Below are 26,469 nucleotides of genomic sequence, written 5' to 3' on the forward strand. Positions count from 1 at the left end.
GGAAAAGGGAGAGGTTTTGAGAATAAGAAGGGAAAGAGAACTTCGATTTTTTTTTTTGAGTAGCTGCTGTGCACTTTGGTGATTTTTAACCTTTTGGAGATCACGTACCCCCTTGAAGCTTTGTGGAAGGCCAGGGACTTTTAAAACAATGGGTACACATACATTTGTCATACAATCGGTGAGACTCAGAGATTCCGAAGCCCATCTGTGGACATTCTAGGGTCTGTGAACTTAAGGTTAAGAACCCCTATCTTGTATACCGTACGTGGCACTTTAATTATGTTACCTTATTTGACCTTCACGATAACTTGAGTACCCTCCTTTTACATGTGGGGAAGCCGAGGCTCAAACTGTATTCAGAGGTTTGTTCGAGTTTGATTTAATTCCAAAGCCTGTGCTTTTCTTATTGCACAAAGCTGTCCTTGCATTTGAAATCCAAAAAGGTTATTAGATTAAAAAAAAAAAAAAAGCTGGCCTTTGCATAGCTCTTAGTATGAAACATAGTGTATTGGTTAACATGAACTTTGGAGTCTGACTAATGGAGCTGGCTCTAAATCCTCGCTCTGCTTCTTACTAGCTGTATGACATTATCTGTACCTCAGTTTCTTCATCTATAAAGTGGAGATGATCTCAGTCGAACCTGTCTTATAGGGATGTTATCAGAGCTAAGTGAATAAAAATGTGAAGTCCCTAGAACAATACCCACCACAAATAAACCCTGTTATTTTCATTGTGTGTCTTCCAACATGTGGTGGTATTTGAATTTTATGCCAATTGTATTTTAATACAATTTGGATAACAATGGGTACACATACGCATTGTTTTGGACCTGAAATGTGTTGATATCCACAAGAACCTTATAAAGTTTTCAGTTCTTGGAAAGTTCAACCGCAGGGTGATTTCTCGTGTTGATTTGTGTATAGGCACAGTTTTCTTCCTTCTTCTCCTTTTTCTTTTGGGCTTGCAGGCATTTAATAGCTTTGTAGTTCACATACCTGACTTTGTAGGCTCCAAATTTTTTATGTTGAAACAGTTTTATCATTGAACCATCTACAGATACTGTATGTGCCTCCTGCTTTACCCCATTTGCGATCACTGAAAGTCCCTAATCTCTTTGAGACAGCTTGTCTGCAAGCTGTCATTCGTGGGTAGAACTGAGAGCTACCGCTTTTTCAATGCATTAGAACCTCTTGGTGCTTAGGCAATAACCTTTTTAAGCAAACACGATCAGTTTATTTTAAACATTTGGATACTGATCAGTATTATAGATAGGCTCAGAGGGAAAATTGCAAATAATTAAATAGTAATTTGCAGAAGAACTGACAGAACACTCTCCTGGTAATGTGTACGATGAATATTGGAATCCATGAACAATAACAATTTTTTTAAAAAGCAGTTTGTAATATCTGTTCTGAGAATTTTCTGGCTTCCTTGTTTGTTAATACTTGAGAGGGAGCAATGTTAGTGAAGGAACACCCCAGGGAATGAGAGCATACTTAGAAAAATGTTTTTGTTGAATTGTAATTTTATCGCATTCTGGGATTCTTATAGCCTAAGGTTAAAGTACTGAGATGCTCTATAGCATGTTTTGATGGTGATGGGAGTGGGGAGATGGTGTTGCTTTGTGTTGGGTGGGAGCAGAAAGTAATTGCTTTTGATTACATACTTGTGAGAAAAAGAAATGGTTTTAGTCCTTCTCAGCAGTCAAGAGGGTTGTTTTGTACTTTTCTGCAATCTTGAAAGAATTTTTTAAGGCATTCAACCCACAGTTTTGAACACATAATTGGGCTTGGAATTCATTCCATTCACTAATTGGTCTAACTTACTAATTTAATAACAAATTTCTTTATAAAATTATGGATAATGAAAGATTCCTTTAAAACGCTTGTATTTCAATGTTAGAAAGTTAAAGGTAGATTCACTTTTGTGGCCATCAAGGGAAAAAAATAACACACAGATATTTTCTTCATTTTCAAGTTACAGTTTTTACACTTATTTTTATGTCTCGTGTGATACTGAGTTCTTTCCCCCAGCATTACTTGTTATTAATTATTTTTCTGTTTACTTGGCCGCCTCCTAAAAATATCGCATGTTGTACAGCATCTTCTGCCCCTAAGATACCGATACTGAATTGGGATTGCAAAGATACCTCAGAGGTCCGTTCATTCAGAAGGCACTTAACAAGGGCCTGTTCTGCCCTAGGCAGTGTGCTGGGTACTCTTCAAGAGCTCAGGCCTGTGTTGGAGACAGACTTGTGAACAGATCAATTATGGTAGGTGGTTCAACAGAGGTATGTAAATTGAACTATTTTATAAGAGTTATTCTGCCTGTTCATTTTTATGGAAGTGGTCCAGGTTGGAGTGCCGTTGTGTAATATATATTACACATACCGTTTTAATATTACAACGTACCCTATAACAAATCAGACTTTATGAACTGAATGGGTTCTAGTGTATCATTTTACTTTTTAAATGACTTTAGTCATTAAATAGCTTAGGTTTGAATTTCAGTTCTCTTTCTTTGGTTTCTTTTTTGAAGCGTTCATGAATGTTTACCTTTTACTAATTTTCTTTTATACAGTGGTTTTAAAACTTGTGAGGTTGTTAAGCCTGATTGTAGTTCGCGTGTATGTAAATGTGCGCATGCGTCAGTGTGTGCGCGCCTGCGCATGCCTGAAGCCTTGATACGGTGTTGAATCACCATGATGTTTTCCTGGTGGAACTCTTGAAGCCTGTTCTACAAATGTGGTTTAATAGAGTGTGCATTTAGTTGTAAGAAACCAAACAGTCACGGTAAACACTAGCCTGAATTGAACAATGCCATACGATTTTAATATGAATTTTTGCCTTGAATAGTTGAATAATTTGCACCATGTTTTTTTTGGAACTTCTAGATGCAGCATCATTTCAGTGCAGTTTGCCTGTTGGTGTTGAGATGCTGGTAGTCAGTATCTGTTCATTGTATTTTCTATTCGTTATTTTTGGCCAGAGTTCAGGTAAAGGTAATCTAATAATATACAACATATATTTTCTGCAGGTTCCCCTTGCTCTTATCCAGAGATCTAGCCCAGGTTATTTTAACCCCTCTTTTGTCCACTTAGAGAGGTTCCACTCCAAGCCCCCCGCCCCCCGCCCCCCCCCCCCCCCCCCATTGTATGTATGAGCTAATTTTTCAAGTCTTGCTGAGGAAGGAAACCCAGCTGGGCTGCATAAATGGTTTATGGAAAAGATTGAAAAGGATTTGAAAACAAGTGTTTTAACCAAGCATTACCTGGATTGGGGTAGGGATTAAAGTGGCATGATCAGAATCCTAGGAAGAATAAGAATATAAAGTGGGAACAAGATGTAATTTTTTAAAAACCACATTTTATTTTGGAATAATCTTAGATTTACAGAGAAGTTGCAAGGATAGAACAGAGAGTTCCTTTATACCTTTCATGTAGCTTTACCCCTAATGTTAACATCTTACATAACCACGGTACATTTGTCACATCTAAGAAATTAGCATTGGTACATGTTAACTGAACTACAGCCTTTTTTTTTTTTTTTTTTTTTTGATTTTACAAGTTTTTCCTCTAGTAGCCTTTTTTCTGTTCTAAGATCCAGTCCAGGATACTATATTGTGTTTAGACCATGTGCTGTGCAGTTTGGATAAATAGGCTGGGGTTTCCAGTGGCTTTTTCTCTGCCACGCATGTGGATCAGTAATCCCCTCTGACCAGTGCTGAAGAGAGAAAGTCATTGACCATGAGAATAAACAATACTGTATAGGTAGTGTTTTAGTATCCCCTTAATTCCCAAAGCACTGTTAACTCGGTCGAAGAGTTGGCTTTGCTCCCAGGAGGGTGGTATGAAGTTTTCTGAGAAGCTAAGAGCTAATCCTGATTGAGGGGCCCTTCTTGGGCTCCACTAACAGCATGTGCTCCCTTCATAGACTTTACTACATGGAACTATCACCACTTGTTTACTTGACTATCTTCTTTACTAAACCATATGTTTCTAAGGGGTCAGGGACCATCTTACTCATTTTGGAATCCTCAGGGTCCAACATAAGCTTGGTATATGATAGATTCTTTTTCTTTTATTATTTTTGTTTAGTTTTGAGAGACAGAGACAGACAGAGTGTGAGCGGGGGAGGGGCAGAGAGAGAAGGAGACACAGAATCCGAAGCAGGCTCCAGGCTCTGAGCAAGCTGTCAGTACAGAACCCGATGCAGGACTTGAACCCATGAACTGTGAGTCATGACCTGAGCTGAAGTCGGATGCTTAACCGACTGAGCCACCCAGGTGTCCCTATGATAGATTCTTAACACACATTTGAAGAAATTAATAAATCCTTGTTTGGTAGCATTGACTATTAGATCAACAGAAGTTTTGTTTTAATACTATGTAAGTGTTGAGTTTCTCCTTCAATTTGAGCCGTCTTAGTTTGCCAATTCTGTGGCTAGTTGAGTTTTTCTTCCTGGAATCTTAAAGAACTATAAAATACTCATTTAAGATTGCTCTTTTTTTTTTGATTATGTAAATAAGTTATTTCTTTAAAAATAACAGAATAGACGGTAGTAGAGGTAGAAATTTTGTTAGCTTTTAAGTGCATGTGTGACAATTCCAGTTTCATCCCACTAGGCTGTAGATCTGGCTGTGTGCCTGCCACTTCATGCACAGTTAATGAAATGACACCTTCCTAGACTTATCGAGGGAGACGGCTTGTCAGATTCAGAGAATTAGTTTAAAATTTTTCCTATTATAGCCAAGATTCAGTGGCCCAGGGTCACCTAAGCATAAAAGCTGCCATGGTATGGGAACACAGGGGCCTGTCCTGATTCTGTGGATCAGGCACAGTAGATTCCGTTTGGTAAATAGAAAAAAAAAAAAAAAATCACGATTGGAGAGAGTTGTAAATTGAAGCTGCTGTTTTCTTGGTGTAGATGAAAGACTGTGATGGGGCATAGATGAGCCAGTTTTTCTATTTTGTTTTTTTCTCCAGACATCCCAGGAAGTTACAAAATGAGCAATGATAAATGGGCCCTTGTTTCCCTGTTTTACTCACATTAGCTTTGAATCCCTTTTTCCCTCCTTTCTCTGAACTGTGCTGAGAATGGCAAAGTCTGTTCCAGGGGGCAGTTGAATCTAAACTGTGCTTTCATATGTACTCTTTATTTCAAGTCTGAAGAACTCTGGTTTGTTTTCAGGAGAATAGTTCAATAGAGAAAATCAATATTAAAAAATGCAGAATTACTTTTATGTCTGCCAGCTTAGCCTTTATAAGCCTAACTTTTCTTTTAACCAGTGAATGATAACTTTTTTCAGCCTCCTCTCAGGTGATAGTGAGCTTATAAAAGCTTCTCTTTAAAACCAGAAGGGCAAGTAGTTCATTGTCCTTGGCTTAACCTGCAGGTGCATGGTCTGGGTTTTGGAATTTTGTTGTTGTTGTTTTAAGACCCAGCATCAGGGGTCCAGAAGGTTTATGTCAGTTTGAGGAGAGCTGAGGGACTAAAACATTGGCTACATTTAGAAATGCCATTTATTAGGTTAAAGAGTAGGGGGAATCTGTTAAAAGATTAAAAATCTTCCCAAATTCTGCAATAGGCTGTAACTTCAATCCTGCTTGGTAATATGGGAAGTTGAATTTGAAAGAAAGCAATAATAAAACTGAAAATTAATGAAATAAAGAGAATGCAGGAGCTTAAAAAACTCTTGTTAAAAATTTTTTTTATTACAATATAGTTGACATACAATATTCTCTTAGTTTTAGATGTACAACATAGTGATTGGACAGTTATATACATTATTTTTTAAAGTTTACTTACTTTGAGAAAGTGAGCACATGCGCACACTCATGCAGGGGAGGGGCAGAGAGAGGGGGAGAGAGACTCCCAAGCAGGCTCCGTGTTGTCTGTGAGGACCCCAATGAGGCGCCGGGTCTCCAACTGCGAGACTAGGACCTGAACCGAAATCAAGAGTTGGACACTTAACTGACTAAGCCACCCAGGTGCCCCAGACAATTATATACATAATGAAATGCCTACTACGATTAAGTATAGTTACTATTTGTCACCGTACAAAGTTATTACAGTATTATCGATGATATTCCCTGTGCTGTATTTTTCATCCCTGTGACTTATTTATTTTGTAATAAATACAAAAGAAGTCTGTACCTCTTACTCTCCTTCACCTATGTCACCCATCACCTCACACCCCTCTCCTCTGGCAGCCATCAGTTGTTCTCTGTACTTATGAGTCTGTTTTTGTTTGTTTATTTTGTTTTGCAGATTGTACATATAAGTGAAACCATGCAGTATATGTCTCTTTGTGTCTGGCTTATTTCACTTAGCGTAATACCCTCTAGGTCCATCCATGTTGCTGTGAATGGCAAGGTTTCATTCTTTTTCATGGCCGAGTAATATTTCATTTTAAATATACGTGTATGTAATGTGTATATATATATATATATATATACACATTATATGTATATATACATTATATGTATATATTATATATGTCCCATCACATCTTCTTTATTCACTCATCTGTTGATGGACACTTAGGTTGTTTCCATATCTTGGCTATTGTAAATAATGCTGCGGTAAACATAGGAGTGCATGTATCTTTTCAAATTAGTTTTCATTTTCTTCAGGTAAATACCCACAAGTGAAATTTCTGGGTCATGCGGTGGTTCGATTTTTGATTTTCTGAAGAACCTCCAGACTGTTTTCCACAGTGGCTGCACCAGCTTACATTCCCGCCAACAGTGTACAGGATTCCCTTTTGTCCACATGTTCACCAACACTTTTTATTTCTTGTCTTTTTGATGCTAGCAATTCTGACTAGTGTGAGGTGATATCTCATTATGGTTTTGATTTCCATTTCCCTGATTAGTGATATTGAGCATCTCTTCATGTGTATTCCTGTTAAATATTTTAACAAGAGATTTTCTTTTGTGACACTTTTAGAGAAAATTTCTAGAAAAAAATCTTTGCCCTGGTGTTAGGCGAAGATTTTTTCTTTAATAGGATACAAAAAAACAACCTAAAAGAAGAATGTTGATAAGTTGGATTTCATCAAATTCAAAACTTATTCTTTAATGCCATTAAGAAAATGTTAAAAACAGGGGCGCCTAGGTGGCGCAGTCGGTTAAGTGTCCGACTTCAGCCAGGTCACGATCTCACGGTCCGTGAGTTCGAGCCCCGCGTCAGGCTCTGGGCTGATGGCTCGGAGCCTGGAGCCTGTTTCCGATTCTGTTTCTCCCTCTCTCTCTGCCTCTCCCCCGTTCATGCTCTGTCTCTCTCTGTCCCAAAAATAAATAAACGTTGAAAAAAAAAATTAAAAAAAAAAAAAAAAAAGAAAATGTTAAAAACAAACCACAGAAAATATTTGTCAAATATGTGTCTAGTATATAAAGAACTCTGAAAACAACTAAGTAGTAGAACAAACAGCTTGATTTTTAGAAATACAAAAGATTTGGATACCAAAGAAGTGTCACAAATAGCCATTAAGCACATGAAAGCGTACTCAATACTGTTAGTCCTTAGGGAATTGCAAATCAAAACCACAGTGAGAGGGACGCCTGGGTGACTCAGTTGGTTAAGCATCCAACTCTTGATTTCGACTCAGGTCATGATCCCAGGGTCGTGAGATTTAGCCCCAGGATGGGCTCCAAGCTGAGCATGGACACTGCTTAAGATTCTCTCTCCCTCCCTCTACCCTCCTCCCTCGCTGTCATTCTCTCTCTCTCTCTCTCTCTCTCTCTCTCTCTCTCTCTCTCAAAACAAAAACAAAAACCCACAGTGAGAGACCACTTCACACCTATTAGAATGGGTAAGATTTAGTAGCATGTTCTTTAACCTCCATGTGTTTAGATTTTTTTCTTGTGGTTGATTTCTAGTTTCATAGTGTTGTGGTCAGGAAAGATGCATGGTTATGACTTCGATCTTTTTGAATTTGTTGAGACTTGTTTTGTGGCCCAATATGGATCTGTTCTGAAGAATGTCCCGTGTGCACTTGAAAAGACTGTATTCTGCTGTTTTAGGATGGAGCGTTCTGAATATATCTGTTAAGTCCATCTGATCCAATGTGTCAAAGCCGCTGTTTCCTTATTGATTTTCTGTTTGGATGATCTGTTCATTGATGTAAGTGGGATTTTAAAGTCCCCTACTGTTAGACTACTATTGATTACTTCCTTTATGTTTGTTGTTAACTACTTGAAGTATTTGGATGCTTCCATGTTGGGTGAATAAGTATTTAAAGTTACTATGTCTTCTTGTTGGATTGTTCTAGAATGATAAAATTTAAAAGATCAACAATGCCAAGTGTTGGCAGATGTGAGCAACTGGAGCTCTCGTACATTGCTGGTGAAAATGCAAGATGGTACAGGTGCTTTGGAAAACAGTTTGGCAGTTTCTTTTTTTTTTCTTTTTAAATGTCTATTTTATTTATTTTTGAGAGAGAGAGAGTGCGCGAGCAGGGGAAGGGCAGAGAGAGAGGGGGACAGAGGATCTGAGGCAGACTCCATGCTGACTGCAGATAGCCCGATGTGGGGCTCAAACCCACGAACCATGAGATCATGATCTGAGCAGAAGTCGGATGCTTAACCGACTAAGCCACCCAAGCACCCGGACAGGTTGGCAGTTTCTTTTAAGTTAAATATACACTTATCATATGGCCCAGCAATCTCACTCTTAGCTGTTTACCCAAGGGAAGCAAAAACATGTGCCCACACAAGACTTGGGCTTGAATGTTCGAAGCAGCTTTATCCTGAACAGCCCCAAACTGGATAGAATCAAATGTCCTTCAACTGGTGAACGGATAAAGAAATTGTAATATGCCCATATCATGGACTGCTACACAACAATAAAGAGGAATGAACTACTGGTACACGTAATGACATGTACAGGTCTAAATAATGTGGTAAGTAAAGAAATGCCACAACACAAAGGTCTACATTTTGTATAGAACGCTATTTGGCATTCTGTAAAAGGCAAAACTATGGTGATAGAAAGCACATCAGTGGTTGCACAAGGGGATCATGAGGAGACTTTGGGATGATGAAATGTTCTGTATCACCATTGTGTTTTATATCCATAACCTTATACAGTTGGCACAGCTCTAATTGCTTAAGTTGGTGGCTTTTACTATATATAAGCTATACCTTATAAATAAATAAAGCTGATTTTGATAGGATTTTTTTTGCCATTGATTTATGTGGGATTAGAGACTGGATTCAGATTAGTTCAGATCTGAATTTGTTATAGGCACTAAGATAATTTTGAAATAATCAGTATCCCTGAATTGAGTCGCAAAGAGCTTACTAGTTATCAGTGTTGGGTCAAGTTTAGGCTAAGATTTTTTTTTTTTTTTTAATTTTTTTTTTCAACGTTTTTATTTATTTTTTTTGGGACAGAGAGAGACAGAGCATGAACGGGGGAGGGGCAGAGAGAGAGGGAGACACAGAATCGGAAGCAGGCTCCAGGCTCTGAGCCATCAGCCCAGAGCCTGACGCGGGGCTCGAACTCACGGACCGCGGGATCGTGACCTGGCTGAAGTCGGACGCTTAACCCGACTGCGCCACCCAGGTGCCCCTAGGCTAAGATTTTTATTATTAGTGAGAATAGATGGAAATCAGATACACATTTTATTTGAAGTTGCTTGATCAGAGAGTGAGAGTTCCAAATAATCAAGGAAGAAAACCTGGGTGCTGATTTTTGAATTCCCCCTCTGGCCTAAATCATTACTGTTTCTAATACTGTGACCACCGGTTTCTAGAAGTACTTCCTTTTGGCTCTAGTAAACCACTTTTACAGTTTTTCCCTTTTCTCTGATTGTTCCTTTTCAGTTTTTGCTAGCTCCTTTTTTGGGGGAGAAGGCAGTACTTTTAAGGTTGATCTCCTCAGAGTTGTGTAATTGGTCTTTTTCTTGGTCTACTTGTTTTCCATGCCAGTCTTGTTTTTTGTTTTTTTTTTTGTTTTTTTTGATCTCCTGTGTCTTTTAACTGCCCTCAGGGTACTGGTATTTCCATGGCTTCAGATGCTTATGTCCATTTGTCTTGTGGGTATATTCACCCAGATATCTTATAGACACTTCAAACTTAACATGTTCAGTTCTGTGCTTATCTTTCCCTCTGTACTGGCTCTGTGTCTTTCCTTCACCACCACCATTCATCCAGGCTCCCAAGAGTAAAAATTCCTGATTTGTCCTCGGTTTCTTGCTCTCCTTTATCTTTTTGACCTCATAGGTCACTAATCCTGTTGTTTCTAACTGGGAAACAGTGCCTACGCTAGCCTCTCCCCCTCTGCATCATGACCAGTTCCTCGCTGCTCCCTTGGACCAGCATCTTCTGGTCTTTCAGCCAGTGGTCTGTCCTCCTCTTCAGAGTCTCTCTTATATTACCGCCAGAGTTATTTCTTTTAAAATGTGTAAGCCTCTTTCTCCCTTAACTTGAAAAACACCTCTTGGCTTCTTTGGTTGTGGTTGCTTAAAGTCTAAAATGAAATCATATTTCTTTAAATTTCCAGGTTAAGTATTTCTTGAGCTCTCATTCTTCCTATCCCAAGAATCTTTTCTCTTTTTTTTCCTTTCTTGGGGTTCTTGACACATCAGGCTCTACATTGCCTGACTCCTTCCTTTGTCATCTAGGTAACAATAGGCAAGTTATTTTAGCTCTCTGTGCTTCTGTTCCGTAATCTGTAACATATGGATAACAATGTAGGTACTTTATATGGTTGAAGTGAGTTACGTGATACATGAAGCACCTCAAACAGTAGTAGTAGGTTCTCAGTAAAGGTAGATTTGTGTTATCATCATTCTCTTTTAAAAAAATTGTTTTAATGTTTATTTATTTTTGAGAGAGAGAGACAGAGCCGAGCAGAGAAGGGGCAGAGAGAGAGGGAGACACAGAATCTGAAGCAGGTTCCAGGCTCTGAGCTGTCAGCACAGAGCCCAATATGGGGCTCAAACTCATGAACCTGAAAGATCATGACCTGAGCCAAAGTCGACGCTTAATCAACTGAGCCACCCAGGCACCCCGTTCTGTTTTTAAGTTTATTTATTTTTGAGAAAGCATGAGCGGAGAAGGGGCAGAGGGAGAGGGGGGGCAGACGATCCAAAGCAGGCTCCATGCTGACAGCAGAGAGCTCAATGCAGGGCTTGAACCCACAAACCATGAGATCAAGACCTGGGCTGAAGTTGGATGCTTCATCAGCTGAGCCACCCAAACGTCCCTGTGTTATCATCATTCTTGAGAAAAAAAAAAAACAAAAACAAAAAAAAAACAGTCCGTATTTTGGATCGTTGCTGTGGTTGCTTCCAAATGGGATTTCTCTGGAAAACCAATTAGTCCCTCAGGTATACACAGTGCCATCTTCCTAATTTACTGCAGGTTGGGCTGCCATTGTGGCCTGGGTGCAAACTTCCGTCGTAGCCGGGCAACCGGGCAGCCTGGTTGGCAGTTAAAGCCACATCCCCTGAGGCACCCGTCTAATGCCAAGTCACCCGGGGCTAGTTTCCAGCCCTTCCTTTTCTTAGTGGATCTCCACTTTATTCCTGAGGCAACTGAAGAGAAGTAGTTTGTCCGGGATTACTCAGTAGTAAGATTCATGCTCTTGAGCATTATACTATACTGTACTGAGAATCAGTCACCCCAGTTTGGCCCTATTTGGTCTTTCTAAACACTTTGTTCTCATAATGCTGACCTTTTTCATCCCCTTTCTTGACTCAGAACTTTTGCTTATGCTGTTTTTTCCACCTAGGGTACTGGTCTTTTCTGCCCTGCCCTGCGAATGCTTGCTCGGTCTTAATAGCTCTCTTGTCTCTTCTGTGAATGCTTCCTCACTCTCAGGCAAAGTTAACCTTTCTCCTTCCTTTGCCCCCCCACACATTGTTTATTCCTTTTTTGTGGCCCTTGCCTCGTTGTATTGTCCAGCTCCCACTTTGGACTGAGTTCATCCAGGTTAAGAAAATACCCTGTCTCATTTTTCCGTGTTACTTTAGCTTTTAGCACACAGCCTGGCAGACAGCAAATGTTCAAGAAATATGAAATGAATGAAGAATGAATCTTACAGAGGAACACGAAGATGTTGGTGAATTACCATCAGTGAATTACAATTATGTTAGGCAAAGGGAAAATATAGATCTCCAAGGATGGGGAACAAAGCAGAAAAAATAATTTTATTTAAAATGTGAGTGTATGAGATGAGTGATAGTGGGGTAATAGACCATGAGTTGAGTGGGGATTGTAGTGCTTTTCAAACTTTTAAGCTCGATTACCTCTGGTGGTAGAGGATAGTGGGCATGTAACCCCTTGGGGGCTGGGAGCAGAGCCCCAAGCAGCCTTTCTGCATCAGGTATCAAATCTCTGAATATCTTGACCACACTCATATTTTCTCTTTAGACATTCACGCAAATTGTGCATTCTATTTTATTACCTATGAGTGTTTTAACATGAACAGGGCTTCCCCTCCCCACCCACCTCATCCTTTAGTGAAAAGTTGCTGCACCAACATGTGCCATTTATCCCCTGCCTTCCAGCACATTGACATGCCCCAGTGCCCAAATCTGAGAAGCATGGAATGGGGTCATAGTCTAATATGGCGGCATTCTAGCTTGCTGTGATGTGGGGGATTGTCTACTCAGGAGTGTTATGTCATAGAACCGAGGAGGGTGAGCTCATCCTGTTCTAACGAGGCTGTTCCTGGAAGGCTGCAGTCAGTTGGAGGCACCTCATTACCAGATCGCTGGGGACCAGCTGGAGAGAGTTCACAGAAGACCCACAAGAATGATTAAGAGACTGGAGGGGCTGACTGATGAGGAAAGAATATAAATGAAAACCGTATAAGTTGGCTGAACCGAGATAGCAGGAATACACAACTGTGTAAATATCTCAAGAGAATAAACTTGATGGGGGAAGGCAGTCTTTTATGGTGGGGATTTGGGGGAGAATAAACCAACGGTGAAATTAAGCAGACGAAAACGTAAATAATCTAAAGTATCTGATGGTGCACTTTATTTCTTAGAACCTCCTTAGGTCACTCTAAATTGTCAGCGTTTTGCTTATTGAATGATTTGTTTTGTTTTTTGTTTTTTTTTTTTAATTTGATTTTCCTGGACTGTGGCTGGTGCTTCTGTATAGAGAATACTGAAGACTACATCTTTCAAAGCCAATGTCTTTCTTTTGTCTTTCTTTGTGGGATTCAGTGGTTGATATTTGGAACTCCTGTCTGCTGCCACTGCCTCTTTTGTTATTCACCAGAATTCCAAAGTGGACTTTCACGTCAGTTTTTCACAGGATTTTTAATAATAGTTTAAAAGTAGATACTGAGTCAGTAATGTGTATAGTAATAATTTTAGAAACCTGGATATAGTATTGGTCCCTGAGGTACTGGTTTTAGGAAATTATAGCCTTGATGAAATGCAAGCATAATTGTAGGAAACTTGTACTTTGGGAAATGATTGTATAAAATTCCTACTTGGGGTATGGGAGGCGTAGAACTCTTTTTTTGTTTGTTTATTTTTGAGAGAGAGAGAGAGAGAGCGAGAGCGAGAGTGCAAGCAGGGAAGGGGCAGAGAGAGAGGAAAACACAGAATCTGAAGCAGGCTCCAGACTCTGAGCTGTCAGCCCAGAGCTTGACGTGGGGCTCGAACTCGTGAACCTTGAGGTCATGACCTGAACCGAGGTTGGCCACTTTACCAACTGAGCCACCCAGGTGCCCCCATAACACTTTTAAATAACAGTTGAAATTCACCAGGAGAAATATTTGCATAATATTGCAAGTTTTATAGCTCTTTTCCTAAGAGGGGGCAGAACTGGATTGGAAGAAAATGACTTTATGCTTTTTTTCATTTATAAAAATGAGTTAACTTAACACAAAGCAGTTATGTAGCTTTAAGGCTAAGACCCTATGCTGGAGGGTGGTAAACTTTTTTTTTGTAAAGGGTCAGATAGGAAAGCTTCGTAAACCATATGTCTCTGCAGCTACTCAGCTTTGCTCTTGTAGCGAGGTTCTGTCTGGATTTGGCCTGCAGGCTATAGTTTGCCAATTCCTGCTCTAGACCCTTGCTCCTGGAAGCTCGGTCTGCAGACCAGAAGCATCAACCTTTCCTGTGAGTCTGTTAGAGATACAGAATATCAGGTCGCTTCTCAGAGGGACTGCCCTAGAGCCTAGACCAAGCTTCTGAGACTTCAATATTTATAGGAATCACTTGGGGGAACTTATCAAAGTTAAGAGATAAACCGAACAGCATACTAGCTACTGGGAGACAAGAGTAAGACCCATCAGTGTCTTCCAAGATCCCAGAAGTCATTAGGAGACACTACTGTATAAACAATTACAATACAGACTAATAAATGCTATAATAGAGGTATCTTCAGCATAGGCGTATCACAGAGGAGCAAATGATTGGTTCTGCCTGGCATGGGGGGAATTCTCAGAGGGCCTGAGAATTGGACCAGGAAGGGGGATGATGCTTGAGCTGAATTTTGAGGCTTACTAGAGACACTGAAGCATTGTGAGGGGTTATGCGTGGTAGATTGTGGTGGGTGCAGTAAAGATGATGTTAGAACTAGGGGTTATTTGGGGCACCTGGCTGGCTCAGTCCGTGGAGCATGCAACTCTTGATCTTGGAGTTGAAGTTCGAGCCCCATGTTAGAGGTAGAGATTACTTACAAATAAAATCTTTAAAAAAAAAAAAAAACTAGGAGTTATTTAATAACCAAATAGCTGATTACAGGGCTGGAGACCCACTAAGATCATAATGAATAGAAATAAAATTGCAGGGGCACCTGGGTGGCTCAGTCAGTTAAGCGTCTGACTTTGGCTCGGGTCACGATCTCCCGGTTCATGGGCTCGAGCCCCGTGTCAGGCTCTGGTGCTGACAGCTCAGAACCTGGAACCTGCTTTGAATTCTGTGTCTCTCTCTTTCTCTCTGCCCCTCCCCTGCTCATGCTCTGTCTGTCTGTCTCTCTCTCTCAAAAATAAATAATAAACATTAAAAGAATTTTTTTAATAAAATTTCAGTACATTCAGGGGCGCCTGGGTGGCTCAGTCGGTTAAGCGTCCGACTTTGGCTCAGGTCACGATCTCATGGTCCGTGAGTTCGAGCCCCGTGTCAGGCTCTGTGCTGACATCTTAGAGCCTGGAGCCTGCTTCGGATTCTGTGTCTCCCTCTTTCTCTGCCCCTCCCCTGCTCATCCTCTGTCTCTGTCTCTCAAAAATAAATAAAAATCTTAAAAAACCTTTTTAAAAAAATTTCAGTACGTTCTTTTATTTTTAGCTAATTTTTATACTCCTTATTTGAAAAAAAGGATAACTTGCCTGTTCTCCCCCAAAAAGTTATTTGTTTTCCAGAAGTAGAAACTTTTAATATGTTCTTACATCAGTAAGAATTTGGAAAACACTGAAAGGTACAGGTAGAAAATGAAAGTTGTTTATAATTTCATACAGCAAAAGATGACTAGTATTTTTATGTTCCTTCTAGTCTTGTTTATGTAATGTAATATTTTAAAAATTGCACTCATGCCATGTAAATAATTTTGTGCTTGCTTTGTATTTAACATTTTATTTGTGAGAAATTTCTTTTGTTATTCCTTAAAAGGTGTCATTGTTTAATGCTTAGATAGCATTCTAATTGATCTCTTACAGTTTATGTAACTGTTATCTTGCTTGTGGATCCTGTAATCTGGTTCCAGTTGCTGGTTGACCCGGCTTTTGGCTCACGTATTTGGCAATTCTATCACCATATTTTAAAATAAATACAAATACTTGTTTATTTTTTATTATAAAAGTTTGCCAACTTGTTTGATCGGCTAGCCTTCACTTATTCTGTTCTGCTGTTCTTACTAACATTGTGGGTTTTCTTTCTTGGTTTCCCACGGTAGGGAGGCAAGTAGGGTAGTCATTAAAAGCATGGATTCTAGGTCCAGGTTGTCTGGGTTTAATTGATCATTACTACCCATGTGCGTAATCTTGAGAGAGTACCTCAGTTTCCTCATCTGTAAAATAGGGGGATAATTCTCTTTGTGCCCTGGGGTTTTAAGTTAATATATATGAAGCACTGAGCGCGGTTCCCACCATGTGGAAAGAGAATCTCTTTTTGTTTCGCGATGAGTAGTCTTTTCTCATTTGTTCTGTGGTGGCTGTTTGCGTATGCTTTGCCATAACCCCCTTTCTGCTATATTTAGTTCATGAATATCTTTGAGTTACACGCTGACTTTACTAGACTTTACTTAGTGACTTTATCTTGAAAGTCCACAGATTTTCGTTTCCCCGCTCAGAAAAGTAAATAACACTATTTAAAAAATAAAACCAGCGTTGTTAAACCATGTCTTGGAAATGCATACGTGGGCGCGAAGGGAGCAGACCGCATGGGCAGATAGATTAGGTTTTGGAGCTTTTTGGTGATTTCCCCTTTCCAAGTGAGTGTTGCCATGATTCCTGATATGGCATACGAGGCCCTCTGCATTGTGGCCCCACCTATCCTGTGCTTTCATATCTCTTCACCTTATTCTCAGCCCCTGTGCTGCAGCCCTATTAAACTGGAATTAGGCATGTGGTAGTGATGAGGCTCACTCTTTAAAGCTGTCCCTAGTTGCTCCTAATGAAGGATCGCAGTCAGCTGGAGCTTCCTTCTGGGGAGTGACACAGTTAAGGCAGTGAGGTTGCCATTGCCCCCTTTTGTGGAGTTTTAACTGGGAAAGCTTGGTCCAAGTTTACCAGGCCTTGCTTGTTTTTAGTGCCCCGGAATTTCTCCTGCCTCTTCTATATCCTCTTCGTTGTTTTCTGGGGATTCTCTTTCAGAATTAAAGACCTCTTCTACTGACCTTTTTTTCTCTGTCGGGTAGGATCCTGGGACAAGAGAACAGATGCATCCTTTGGCAGTTGATTGCACCATGCCCTAGAGAGAAGTCCGGGATAACAGGTTTTGGGGCTATATTTCTCCACCCTGGAATTCATCCAGTTCATTCCAGAACTATTGACCCTCTGCTCCTGTGACATATCCTCAGTGAGTGTCTGATGGACAGACGCTTTCCGTTGACCTTGCAGCAGTTTTCTCCCCTGTGGAAGTTGGAGGACAAGGTGAATGGTGCCAGAAGTTACCTGCTTTGGTGAATAGGAGTGCTCGACCTGGTGCTCAGAACATGGGCCCTCGTTTAAAGGTAAGACTATAGACTAGTTAACATTCACTTGCTATTGGAATGCAGAAAGTGGACTCAGGGGCCAGTTCCCTAAGCCTTTTCAGCAACGGATAGCTGTTGAAGTGCACAGTTGCAGTTAGAATCGATCCCCTGCCCTAGAGCACCTTTGAGGATGAAGAAATCCGTTCTCTGTTTCTGGGAAATGACTTTCACAACCCATCTTCGATGTCCAGGCTAAAATTTATTTCCTATTGTAATTACAAATCTTTAGCCTCCTAAAAAAGCAAAGAGTTTTAGAATGTGTCCGTTAGTCAACTCTTAACATTCCCTTGAGACAGGCGTTTTCAAGTATTCCCCCTCCCCCGCCTTTTGTAGGTAATGTGAGCCAAAGTACTGTAGTATTAAGCAACTTGCCCGGGATCTTTTAGTAAGCAAGTGATATTTCTGCATTAGATAATTGGTACTGCATTCCATTTTCCTTTGTCATGCTTTATTTTTATTTCAAAAGATTTAAAAAGGGGCCATAAGCATTTATTTTTCTAATTTTAACCTTGTGCTGGGATTCCTCCCAGGAAGATTAAGTAATGTTTTTCATACTTTCTTTTACCTGTTGTTTTTTTTAAATCTTCCCTCTTCCCAAATACCTCGCTGTCCCTATGACTCCTTTCTTTTCCTGATTTAGTGTTGTATGAGGTTTAGAACATTGGGTTTCAGAGTCAGGCATGGGCTTGAGTCTCAGCTCTGTCATTTAACCAGCTGGGAGATGTTCAGCAAGTCCTTTCCAAGCCCAGCTTTGTTGTTGTTGTTGTTGTTTTTTATCTGTAAAATGAGACTAATGGTTTTTATTTTGCCAGGTTGTTACAGGGACAATTACTTAGGCTAGCACATAGAAGCACTTAGTGCGGTATTTTGCCCTATTGTAAGCAGCTTAGTGAAGGTAGGGAGTATTATGTTACTACTACTACTGTTATTCTTCTAGCTTAGAATATTCCAGTTTGCTGAATTGTGTAAAAGCAAGAACACTAAAGAGATGAACTTGAAAAAAAAAAATACTCGTGCAGCCAAATTGCATGAATTAGTATGGCAGAGGCTTAACATACTGCTTCTTTGTGCTTGAGTTAGACTTGGGAAGAGTTCCAGAATAATTTTATGAAGGAGAAGTGTAAGCAGCAGAAAGTGGAGGGTGCTATAGAAACTGTTATAGAAAAATAAAAGCTCAAGATAAGGAAGATAGAACCAGAAAACCAGATACCAGGCCATGCATGAGAACCTATGACTCTAGTTGTGGGTATTTGGTATATACTTGTAGAACTGAAGTCAGTTGGTAACTTGTGGTCCAAAGAGTTTACAGTCCCTGGCTCAAGTGAATATACTGCCAGTTACCGAAGTCTTTAAAAACTGTATCTAAAAGGAGGTCCTATCTAGAAAATTCCTGATCCCTAGGCATTCTGGACAAAGGAAAGAACAGACATTTGACCCTATCTGTTCAGATACTTCATTCATACTTATTGCAATTACTGTATGCAATTATGTTGGACGCTGTGGAGAATTCTGAAGACTAGTCTTTGCCTCATGTTACCACTCTGAAATGGAAAATAAAACAAACACAGGACTAAAATGAAAGAGAATGTAAGTGCCAAAAGATAAATAAAAGTAGTGTGGGAATTCAGACGAGGGAGGGAATTTCTAAATTGAGGCTCAAGGAAGATTTCAAGGAGGGAAGACAGGACCTTCCCTAGACTTTAGGGTTAGGAGATTGCCCACGGATGGAGACATGAGAGGGGAGTGGTTAGTCTAGGCAGAGGAAGTGATTTTGCAAAGCATGGAGATGTGTTTCAGAGCCTATATGTAAAGATAGAAAGGACTCGAGTCAGGTAGATCATAGGATAAAATAAGGTTTTGTGGAGATGAAGCCAAGGGAATACTGTGGGTGGGGATAGGAGCAGAGACAGAGCAGGGAGAGCCTTGCCAGAGTCAGAGAACAGAAAATGCTGACAGAATTGAAGTGAAATCTGGAATAAAAATGATTTGAGTGATAAAGACAGGGAGGCTTTGTGACAGCATTCAAGAGGAACAAGACAGGAGGAAAATGTAAAAGGAAGGCAAATTCAAAATGTGACAGCTGAGAGATGGGTAGATATTTATTGTTGGGGGGTTTCTTGAGAGCTATTGTAGAGAAGTGGGAGGTTTTGTAAAAGTCAGATCATAGGGCAGTGAATCGACAGAACTAATTCCCTGGCCATAAGGAGGTTTCCAGGAGAAGAGAGGAGAGTGGTTTGGAAAAAAGTAGTAATAGGTATCCGGGTTTAAAATAATAAAGGGAATTGGACTAGAAATGTAGAATTGACTGATTGGAAAAGGTCTAGGTGTTCTGGATCAGTGATGATGGTTTGGTTGAAAAATAAGTGGGGGAGAAAATGGACAAGGACTCAGCAAGGTCGAGCTCAGTACTGCCAGCTTCATGAGGACTGAGACTGTGGCTGTCCCAACACTGTTCCCCCAGTACCTGGCACATTAAGTAAGTACCCGGTATTTGTTGGATGAATTTGAATTCTTCATTATAAATATTTTCAGGCATAAAATTAGAATAGTGTGAAGAACTCCCATGTAGGCAGAGATTTGAAACACAGTAAGAGAAGCCAGAATTACCTACCTTCAGTAGACAATTCTGATGCATTTCCCACTGGAGAAACTGGGAGCCAGTAGAGAGGTTCCTGGAGTTTTCTACTGGCTCTGACACAAAGGGATAGTGATGGCACTACCACTATTGGTAATGATTTTAATAACAGTTAAAACTGACAACTCACTCTGGGCCAGGCACTATTCTCTGCTGTTTACGTGGGTAAACTCATTTAATCCTTACAGCACCTCTGTGAGGTACACATAGATATACCCCATTTGACAAATGAGGAAACTGGCTCTCCACAGAGAGATGAAATAACTTGTCTAATGTCGCACTGTGAGTGACAGAGAATAGGTATGAACTCAGGTAGGCCGGCTCTGGAGTCCACGCCGTCACCCTCTGTATTGTCCTGTTTGCTCTACTGTTTGATTTTAGGGTCCTGATGGCTGTGGGGAGTTATATTGAAGTCCTATCGCACTGAAGGAGATGGTGCCATAGAAATTAGTAAATCTCAGTTCTTTTCTAGCAGTGAGAGTTCCGAAGCCTGGACAGGTCACATAGTTGCGGCCTTGGAACCGGTTCGCAGGCCTCTGACTTACTGCTCGTCCACCACCTCTCGCAGTAAAGCTTCTTATAGTTGTCAGAGGTAGTACATAGGAATTTCCCAGCCCTAATGCTGGGAATGCCATACATTTGGTGGTGTTCTTGTTCCTCCAAGGAGTAAGAGACTTGAGGCCACAAGTCCTATAACATCAGCCACATACACTTTCTTCTCTACTGAGTGTTACAGCTTTGCTAAGGGCCAAATTTTCATATCATGGATCAGATTGAATGACATCCAACTGAGGGAGTATTTCAGTGAATTCAGACAGTTAAACTGCTAGTTTGGGTTCTACGAAATCATCTAGCACATCGTGTAAGGTGCAGACAGATGCTTTTTGAGAGACAAAAGCAGCTTTCAGCATAAGGTTCCGGGATATGAGCTGCCTGTTTGGGCAGGAGGCTCAGTAGTTGTGATCCCAAATTTGGGGTCTGTATATTGTCTTTTTATAATTGACCCTTTGGGGAGCAGCCTAATCCATGTGTATTGACTGTTGTAATGTTCCCTGTGTGGATTTCTTTGCCAGTAGATTTTAGACCAGTCTGAACAGGGATTTCTATGAAACTTGACATGGTCATTCCTCAAATTACCTACTCTCCATGGATTCCACTGGATATATTGTTGCTATCAGAGGAGCTAATGGCCATTTTCCGGTCTCTCACTTAAAATTTTCCAGTACAGTTAGACATAAAAGCATACCCTATTTATAAACAACAACAACAACAAAAATAGAACCTGTTTTGGTCCCTCCCAAATTTGAGCCTAGAAATTTTCAGCCGTATTGTCTCTAAGTAATATTCTAGTGCAGATAAAAGGCACTGAGTTGAGATAACATTGATAACCTTATATACATTGACTTGAATGAATTCACTGCATTACAGAATGGAGAGCTTTTACAGGTTCTACTAAGGTCAAAACTCAGCGATCGATACCACTGTCAGTGTACATGGCATTTTTTCTTGGCAATACCTTGGGTGGTTCAAACGAGTAATGAAGATTGACGTCTTATTTTGGAAACAAGTTTAATAACAGTGAAAGTGTCCCCTTGAACCCTGGCCCCTGTTTGAATTGTTCTGACCTTGACAGGCAGCACTTAGGATAAATAGAATCTCCTCCTTTTGTTCCTGTCCTTGGCCTTTCTGCTGAGCTCATCTTCCATGGGACCTGTTGTCTGATTGGTAAAAGCAAAAGTGACTTCTCTTACATGCCCGCTGCTTCTTATTGGGATGACCAGTGGTTCACTTTAATTACATGCCAGCATGATGATAATAATACTTGCTTTTAAAAATCCACATTTGATATAACTATTTCTACTTAGATGAATTACTTCCAGAAGGCAAATAGAAGGGGAAAGTGACTCCATTATCCTCTTTGCTTGTGTTAATTAGCACTACTTTGCATGGGGGAGGGAAACTGTCTTGGGGCCCTGGATCTGAGAAGATGAAAGCCATGTTATTGCATTTTGTAATTAGCAATAAAGCAAGTGGCTGTTTGTGGTATTCCTAGGGTGGTCGTAGATTGGAAGTCTTTAGGAGAAATGATGTAGTCACCATTTCGCTGAAATTTGTCATAGGGCACCTGTCAAACTGGAGAGAGAGGACAGGGACACAGTAAGGCCAGAGTCAGTTGACTCAAGCCCTGTGTTCTTTGTCTCTCTCTGAGATGGCTGTAAGGAAGAATTGGAGAGAACACTAAACAAGTTTTCTTTTGCAGCTGCAGCTGTGATCCTCGGCTGTCTGGCGGCACTGAAGGGACCTGATGTTTTACGTTATTGGTATGTTGTGGAAAGAGCTCTTTATTATTTTTGTTAGGGCTGCTTACATCCTTTTTGCCTCCCCGTCTACCCCCTTTCCCCTTGAAAATAGACTTAGAAATATTTCTGTTCACGCCAGAATGTACCTTCACAGAGTTGGCAGTGGAATTCATTCATTTGGGAAATATTTATTGAGTAATTCTGGTCCATGCCAGATACTGTTTCCTGCCGAGTCAAAGTCGGATAAGGCAAAAATTGCCTTCAGGAAGCTCATAACATGAAGGGGAAGATGCTCAAGGGGAGAAAAGCTATAATAGGTGAATATACAGGAGTTTGAGGGGGCCCAGAAGAGGGAACCCCTAACTCAGGTGAGGACTGGGGAGAGCTTTTGCTAAGTGGACAAAAGAGGGGAAGACTTCCAAATGGAGGGACTAGAATTCACATTCGTTTTACTGCTTCTGTGAGGGCCTAGCATAGGCAGGAATGTAGGGGGTGGGCATTTTATGTGGCCCACGGTATAGAACAAGGGTTGGCACTTTTCCCGTAAAGCGCCAAAAAGTAAATATTTTGGTTTCCCAGGTCGTACAGGCTCTGTACCACTACTGGGTTCTGCTGGTTTAGGGCTAGGGCAGCCCTAGACAATAGGTAAATGAATAGGTGGGGCTGTGTTCTAATAGAACTTTATTTACAAAAACAAGCAGTGGATGGGATTTGGCCTGTAATTTCTGACCCCTGATGTAGAAGTTCCTCTCTTCACCCACAGAGGTAGTGACCCAGTACAGTGTTTCCTTGGAAGTCTTGTATCGCATCCTAACTTCTTTCACTTTTTGAAAGTTGGCCGGTCTTTTCCACAATGAGAAGCTGTAACTGGCAGGAGGTATGTGTGTTCTCTCTTTTATGTAGGTGGAATCACAGTGTCTGTGGTTGCGTTCTTCTTCACAATTAAGTTCCTCTTTGAGCTTGCCGCACGTGTAGTCAGCTTCCTCCAGAATGAGGACCGTGAGCGCAGAGGGGACCGGACTATTTATGACTACGTGCGGGGAAATTACCTGGATCCCCGGTCTTGCAAAGTCTCCTGGGATTGGAAGGACCCCTATGAGGTGGGCCACAGCATGGCCTTCCGAGTGCATGTAAGGGAATGTTTCTGTCTCCATACCCATTGGGTTTTCTGAATCACTTGCTTTCCAGAGCCCAGTTCATCCTGTTGGTGGTGCTGGCCTGGAATGTTAACATTTTTTCCTTGTTTTTCAGCCCCTCCCAGGGACTTGGGAAGTGTTAACATCTGAAGGGTCACAAATTTCTCTATCATTTTGGTCTTGTAGGTGCTTAGCTTTGAAGATGTTTAAAACTTAATGTTACTTTTTCAAAACAAGAAAACTATTACCGAAGGAATAGGTGTTCTAGACTGGGGGTTGGCAAACTATGGCCTGAGGGCCAAATCAGGCCGGCCTCTTGTTTCTGTAAATGTAATTTTATTAGAGCACAGCCACACCCATCCATCTTCCTGTATTGCCTGCGGCTGCTTTTACACTTGAGTAGTTAACCAAAGTTGAGTGGAGTAGCTGTGTATGACCCACAAAGCCAAAATATTTACTGTCTGGCCTTTACAGAAAAGTTTGCCACCCCCTGTGATGACTTCTCCACTGCAGCATTCTGCTTGGCTTGATAGCCTGCGCCCCCCCTCCCCCCAGCCCTGCCTGGTGCTTTAGCTCACTCCGTGCCACTGGTATCCGCTGACTTACCTTTACGTTCAGTTTAGCACTGATAATATAATAAAAAGGGCTGCTTATACTGAGGAGGCAGCATTTGTGGTTCAGAAATGTCCAGTTGAAATGCATTCAGAAATGTCAAGTTGAAAATAAAATGTATATTTTATCCCTGCCTTCTGAACAAGTTAAGAATCTGTTCATGATTTAATGGTTTTCTTTGAGGTGTGGTGTTTCTCTCTGTGCCTGTGAGCAGGACAGTAGGAATGAGTGGGTACTGGGATTTGCCCACTACCTCCTCCCTGCCCCACCCCCTCTCCAGTCAGGCGGGTAAGAGTTCTCTCTTCCTGCTCACTAACGAGTGCCCTCTCTCCTCATTGCAGTTATTCTACAAGAATGGGCAGCCTTTTCCCGCACACCGGCCTGTGGGACTGAGAGTTCACATCTCTCATGTTGAGCTGGCCGTGGAAATTCCAGTGACCCAGGAAGTGCTCCAGGAGCCCAGTTCCAACGTGGTCAAGGTGGCCTTCACTGTGCGCAGGGCTGGGCGTTACGAAATCTCAGTAAAGCTTGGTGGATTAAACGTGGCCTACAGTCCCTACTACAAGATTTTTCAGCCTGGTATGTTTGTTCTTTTTTTTTTTTTTTTTTTTTTTTTGCTATTTCTCTTTCGCCATCCCTTCCTTCGATTTTCTTTCTGCTTTCTGTCTTTTTAAAAAAAAAAAAACGCTTTCGGGGCGCCTGGGTGGCTCAGTCGGTTAAGCGTCCGACTTCAGCTCAGGTCACGATCTCATACTCCGTGAGTTCGAGCCCCGCATCGGGCTCTGGGCTGATTGATGGCTCAGAGCCTGGAGCCTGCTTCCTATTCTGTGTCTCCCTCTCTCTCTGACCCTCCCCCGTTCATGCTCTGTCTCAAAAATAAATAAACATTAAAAAAATAATAAAAATAAAAATAAATTAAGAAACACTTTCCCATCTACATGGATTGTGGCACATAATCCATCCAGTTAAAATATACAGATAAGTGGTTTTAACAATTTCGAGTTGCACAATCATCACTGCAGTCCATTTTAGAGCATTTTCATCACCCAGAAAAGAATTCAGCACCCATTAACAGTCACTCCCCATTTTCCCCAACCCCCCATCCCTAAGTAATCATTTATTTATTCTGTAGGTTTGCCTACTCCAGACATTTTATATAAGTGTAATCATACAATATGTGGCCATTTGTGACTGCCTCTCTCTTGGCATGATATTTTTAAGGTTTATCCATGCTATAGCATGAATCAGTACTTTATTTCTTTTTATTGCTAAATGACATTCCATTGTATGGATATACCACATTTTATGTATCCATTCACCAGCTGATGGACATTTAGGTTGTTTTCGCTTTTGGCAGTTGTGAGTAATTCTGGTGTGAACCTTTATGTACAAGTTTTTGTGTGGACATACGGTGTTACTTCTCTAAGAGTAGAATTGCTGGGTCATCAGCCTAGTAAGTTCTTAAGAGGCAAGGGTGCCAGAAGAGACAAAAGGTAAATTCTTCTAATTTTTGAAATCTTTTCAAGCAAAAGCACCTCAACCTAATTCCACCCTTGCTACCAACATGTGTTTTACTTCTCATGGCAAAGTGTCTGCCCTAGCTGCTGGTATATAAGAATTGAGACCTCGGGGCGCCTGGGTGGCGCAGTCGGTTAAGCGTCCGACTTCAGCCAGGTCACGATCTCGCGGTCCGTGGGTTTGAGCCCCGCGTCGGGCTCTGGGCTGATGGCTCAGAGCCTGGAGCCTGTTTCCGATTCTGTGTCTCCCTCTCTCTCTGCCCCTCCCCCGTTCATGCTCTGTCTCTCTCTGTCCCAAAAATAAATAAAAACGTTGAAAAAATAAAAATAAAAAAAAGAATTGAGACCTCTATCTCTCCTTTTCCCCACCCGTATCCTTTATGCCAGATAATAGATGCTCACTGACTTGGAAGCCTGAAGGTGTAATCTCTGACTTCTGATTCTGCAACAAATCTGTGTAGTGTGTTAAGATCCTGTCTGCTCTTTGTGCCCTGCCTTGGCTTCCTTTTGAGGGTGTCATTAAGTACTGGCCAAGTTGGTATCCACAGAAATGAGAGGAGTTTGGGAACCTTTTGGAGTCAAACCATAACAAGAAGGGCTTAAGATTTGTGTATTTTTGCTTGACTGGTCCTCAGTTTTCTTTCTCTTGTAAAGGAAGAAGGCTGCGGACAAGGTGGCTCCCAAGCCATCTCCATCCCCACGTATCTCCCCCTTTACTTCAGTGACTCACAGACTCCTTTCCCCATGAATTATCATCACCCCATCCCCTTGCCACCAGGGAACAGTTCATATCCTTACAATATGTCTCAGTCCTTTTATTTTTTAAATTTAAATGAAACTCTGTTTTGAGATAATTGTAGATTCTCCTGCCGTTGTAAGAAATAATACCAAGAGATCTGGTGTATCCTTGACCCATTTTCCCCCAATGGTAGTAACATCTTACAACACTAAAGTACGATATCACAGCCAGGTTACGGACATTGATACAGTCACCACAAGGATCCTTCATGTTGCCTTATAGCCACACCTGTTTTCCCTCCCCCACCCACCTGTGTTTTTTTTTTTTTTTTCCCTTAAGTTTATTTTTTTTAAGAGAGAGAATCCC

General features: G+C 41.0%; 1 protein-coding gene across 5 annotated transcripts in view; it reads left to right on the forward strand.

The window, feature by feature from the left end:
- Positions 1–26,469, forward strand: part of AREL1 (apoptosis resistant E3 ubiquitin protein ligase 1) — a 49,557-nt gene that overhangs the window by 594 nt on the left and 22,494 nt on the right. The window contains exons 2-6 of one of the 5 annotated variants that reach the window (XM_086709261.1): positions 2,203–2,290; positions 16,829–17,143; positions 22,060–22,120; positions 23,003–23,229; positions 24,189–24,426. In XM_086709261.1, the coding sequence (XP_086565387.1) occupies positions 22,105–22,120; positions 23,003–23,229; positions 24,189–24,426 (481 nt within the window). In that variant the 5' untranslated portion in view covers positions 2,203–2,290; positions 16,829–17,143; positions 22,060–22,104. The remainder of the gene's footprint in view (positions 1–2,202; positions 2,291–16,828; positions 17,144–22,059; positions 22,121–23,002; positions 23,230–24,188; positions 24,427–26,469) is intronic. The other 4 variants (XM_086709260.1, XM_025919563.2, XM_086709262.1 and 1 more) reach the window with 4 other exon arrangements.

Source organism: Puma concolor, chromosome B3 (genome assembly GCF_028749965.1).
Source record: "Puma concolor isolate L17-30 chromosome B3, mPumCon1.1.hap2, whole genome shotgun sequence".
Classification (NCBI taxonomy): domain Eukaryota; kingdom Metazoa; phylum Chordata; class Mammalia; order Carnivora; family Felidae; genus Puma; species Puma concolor.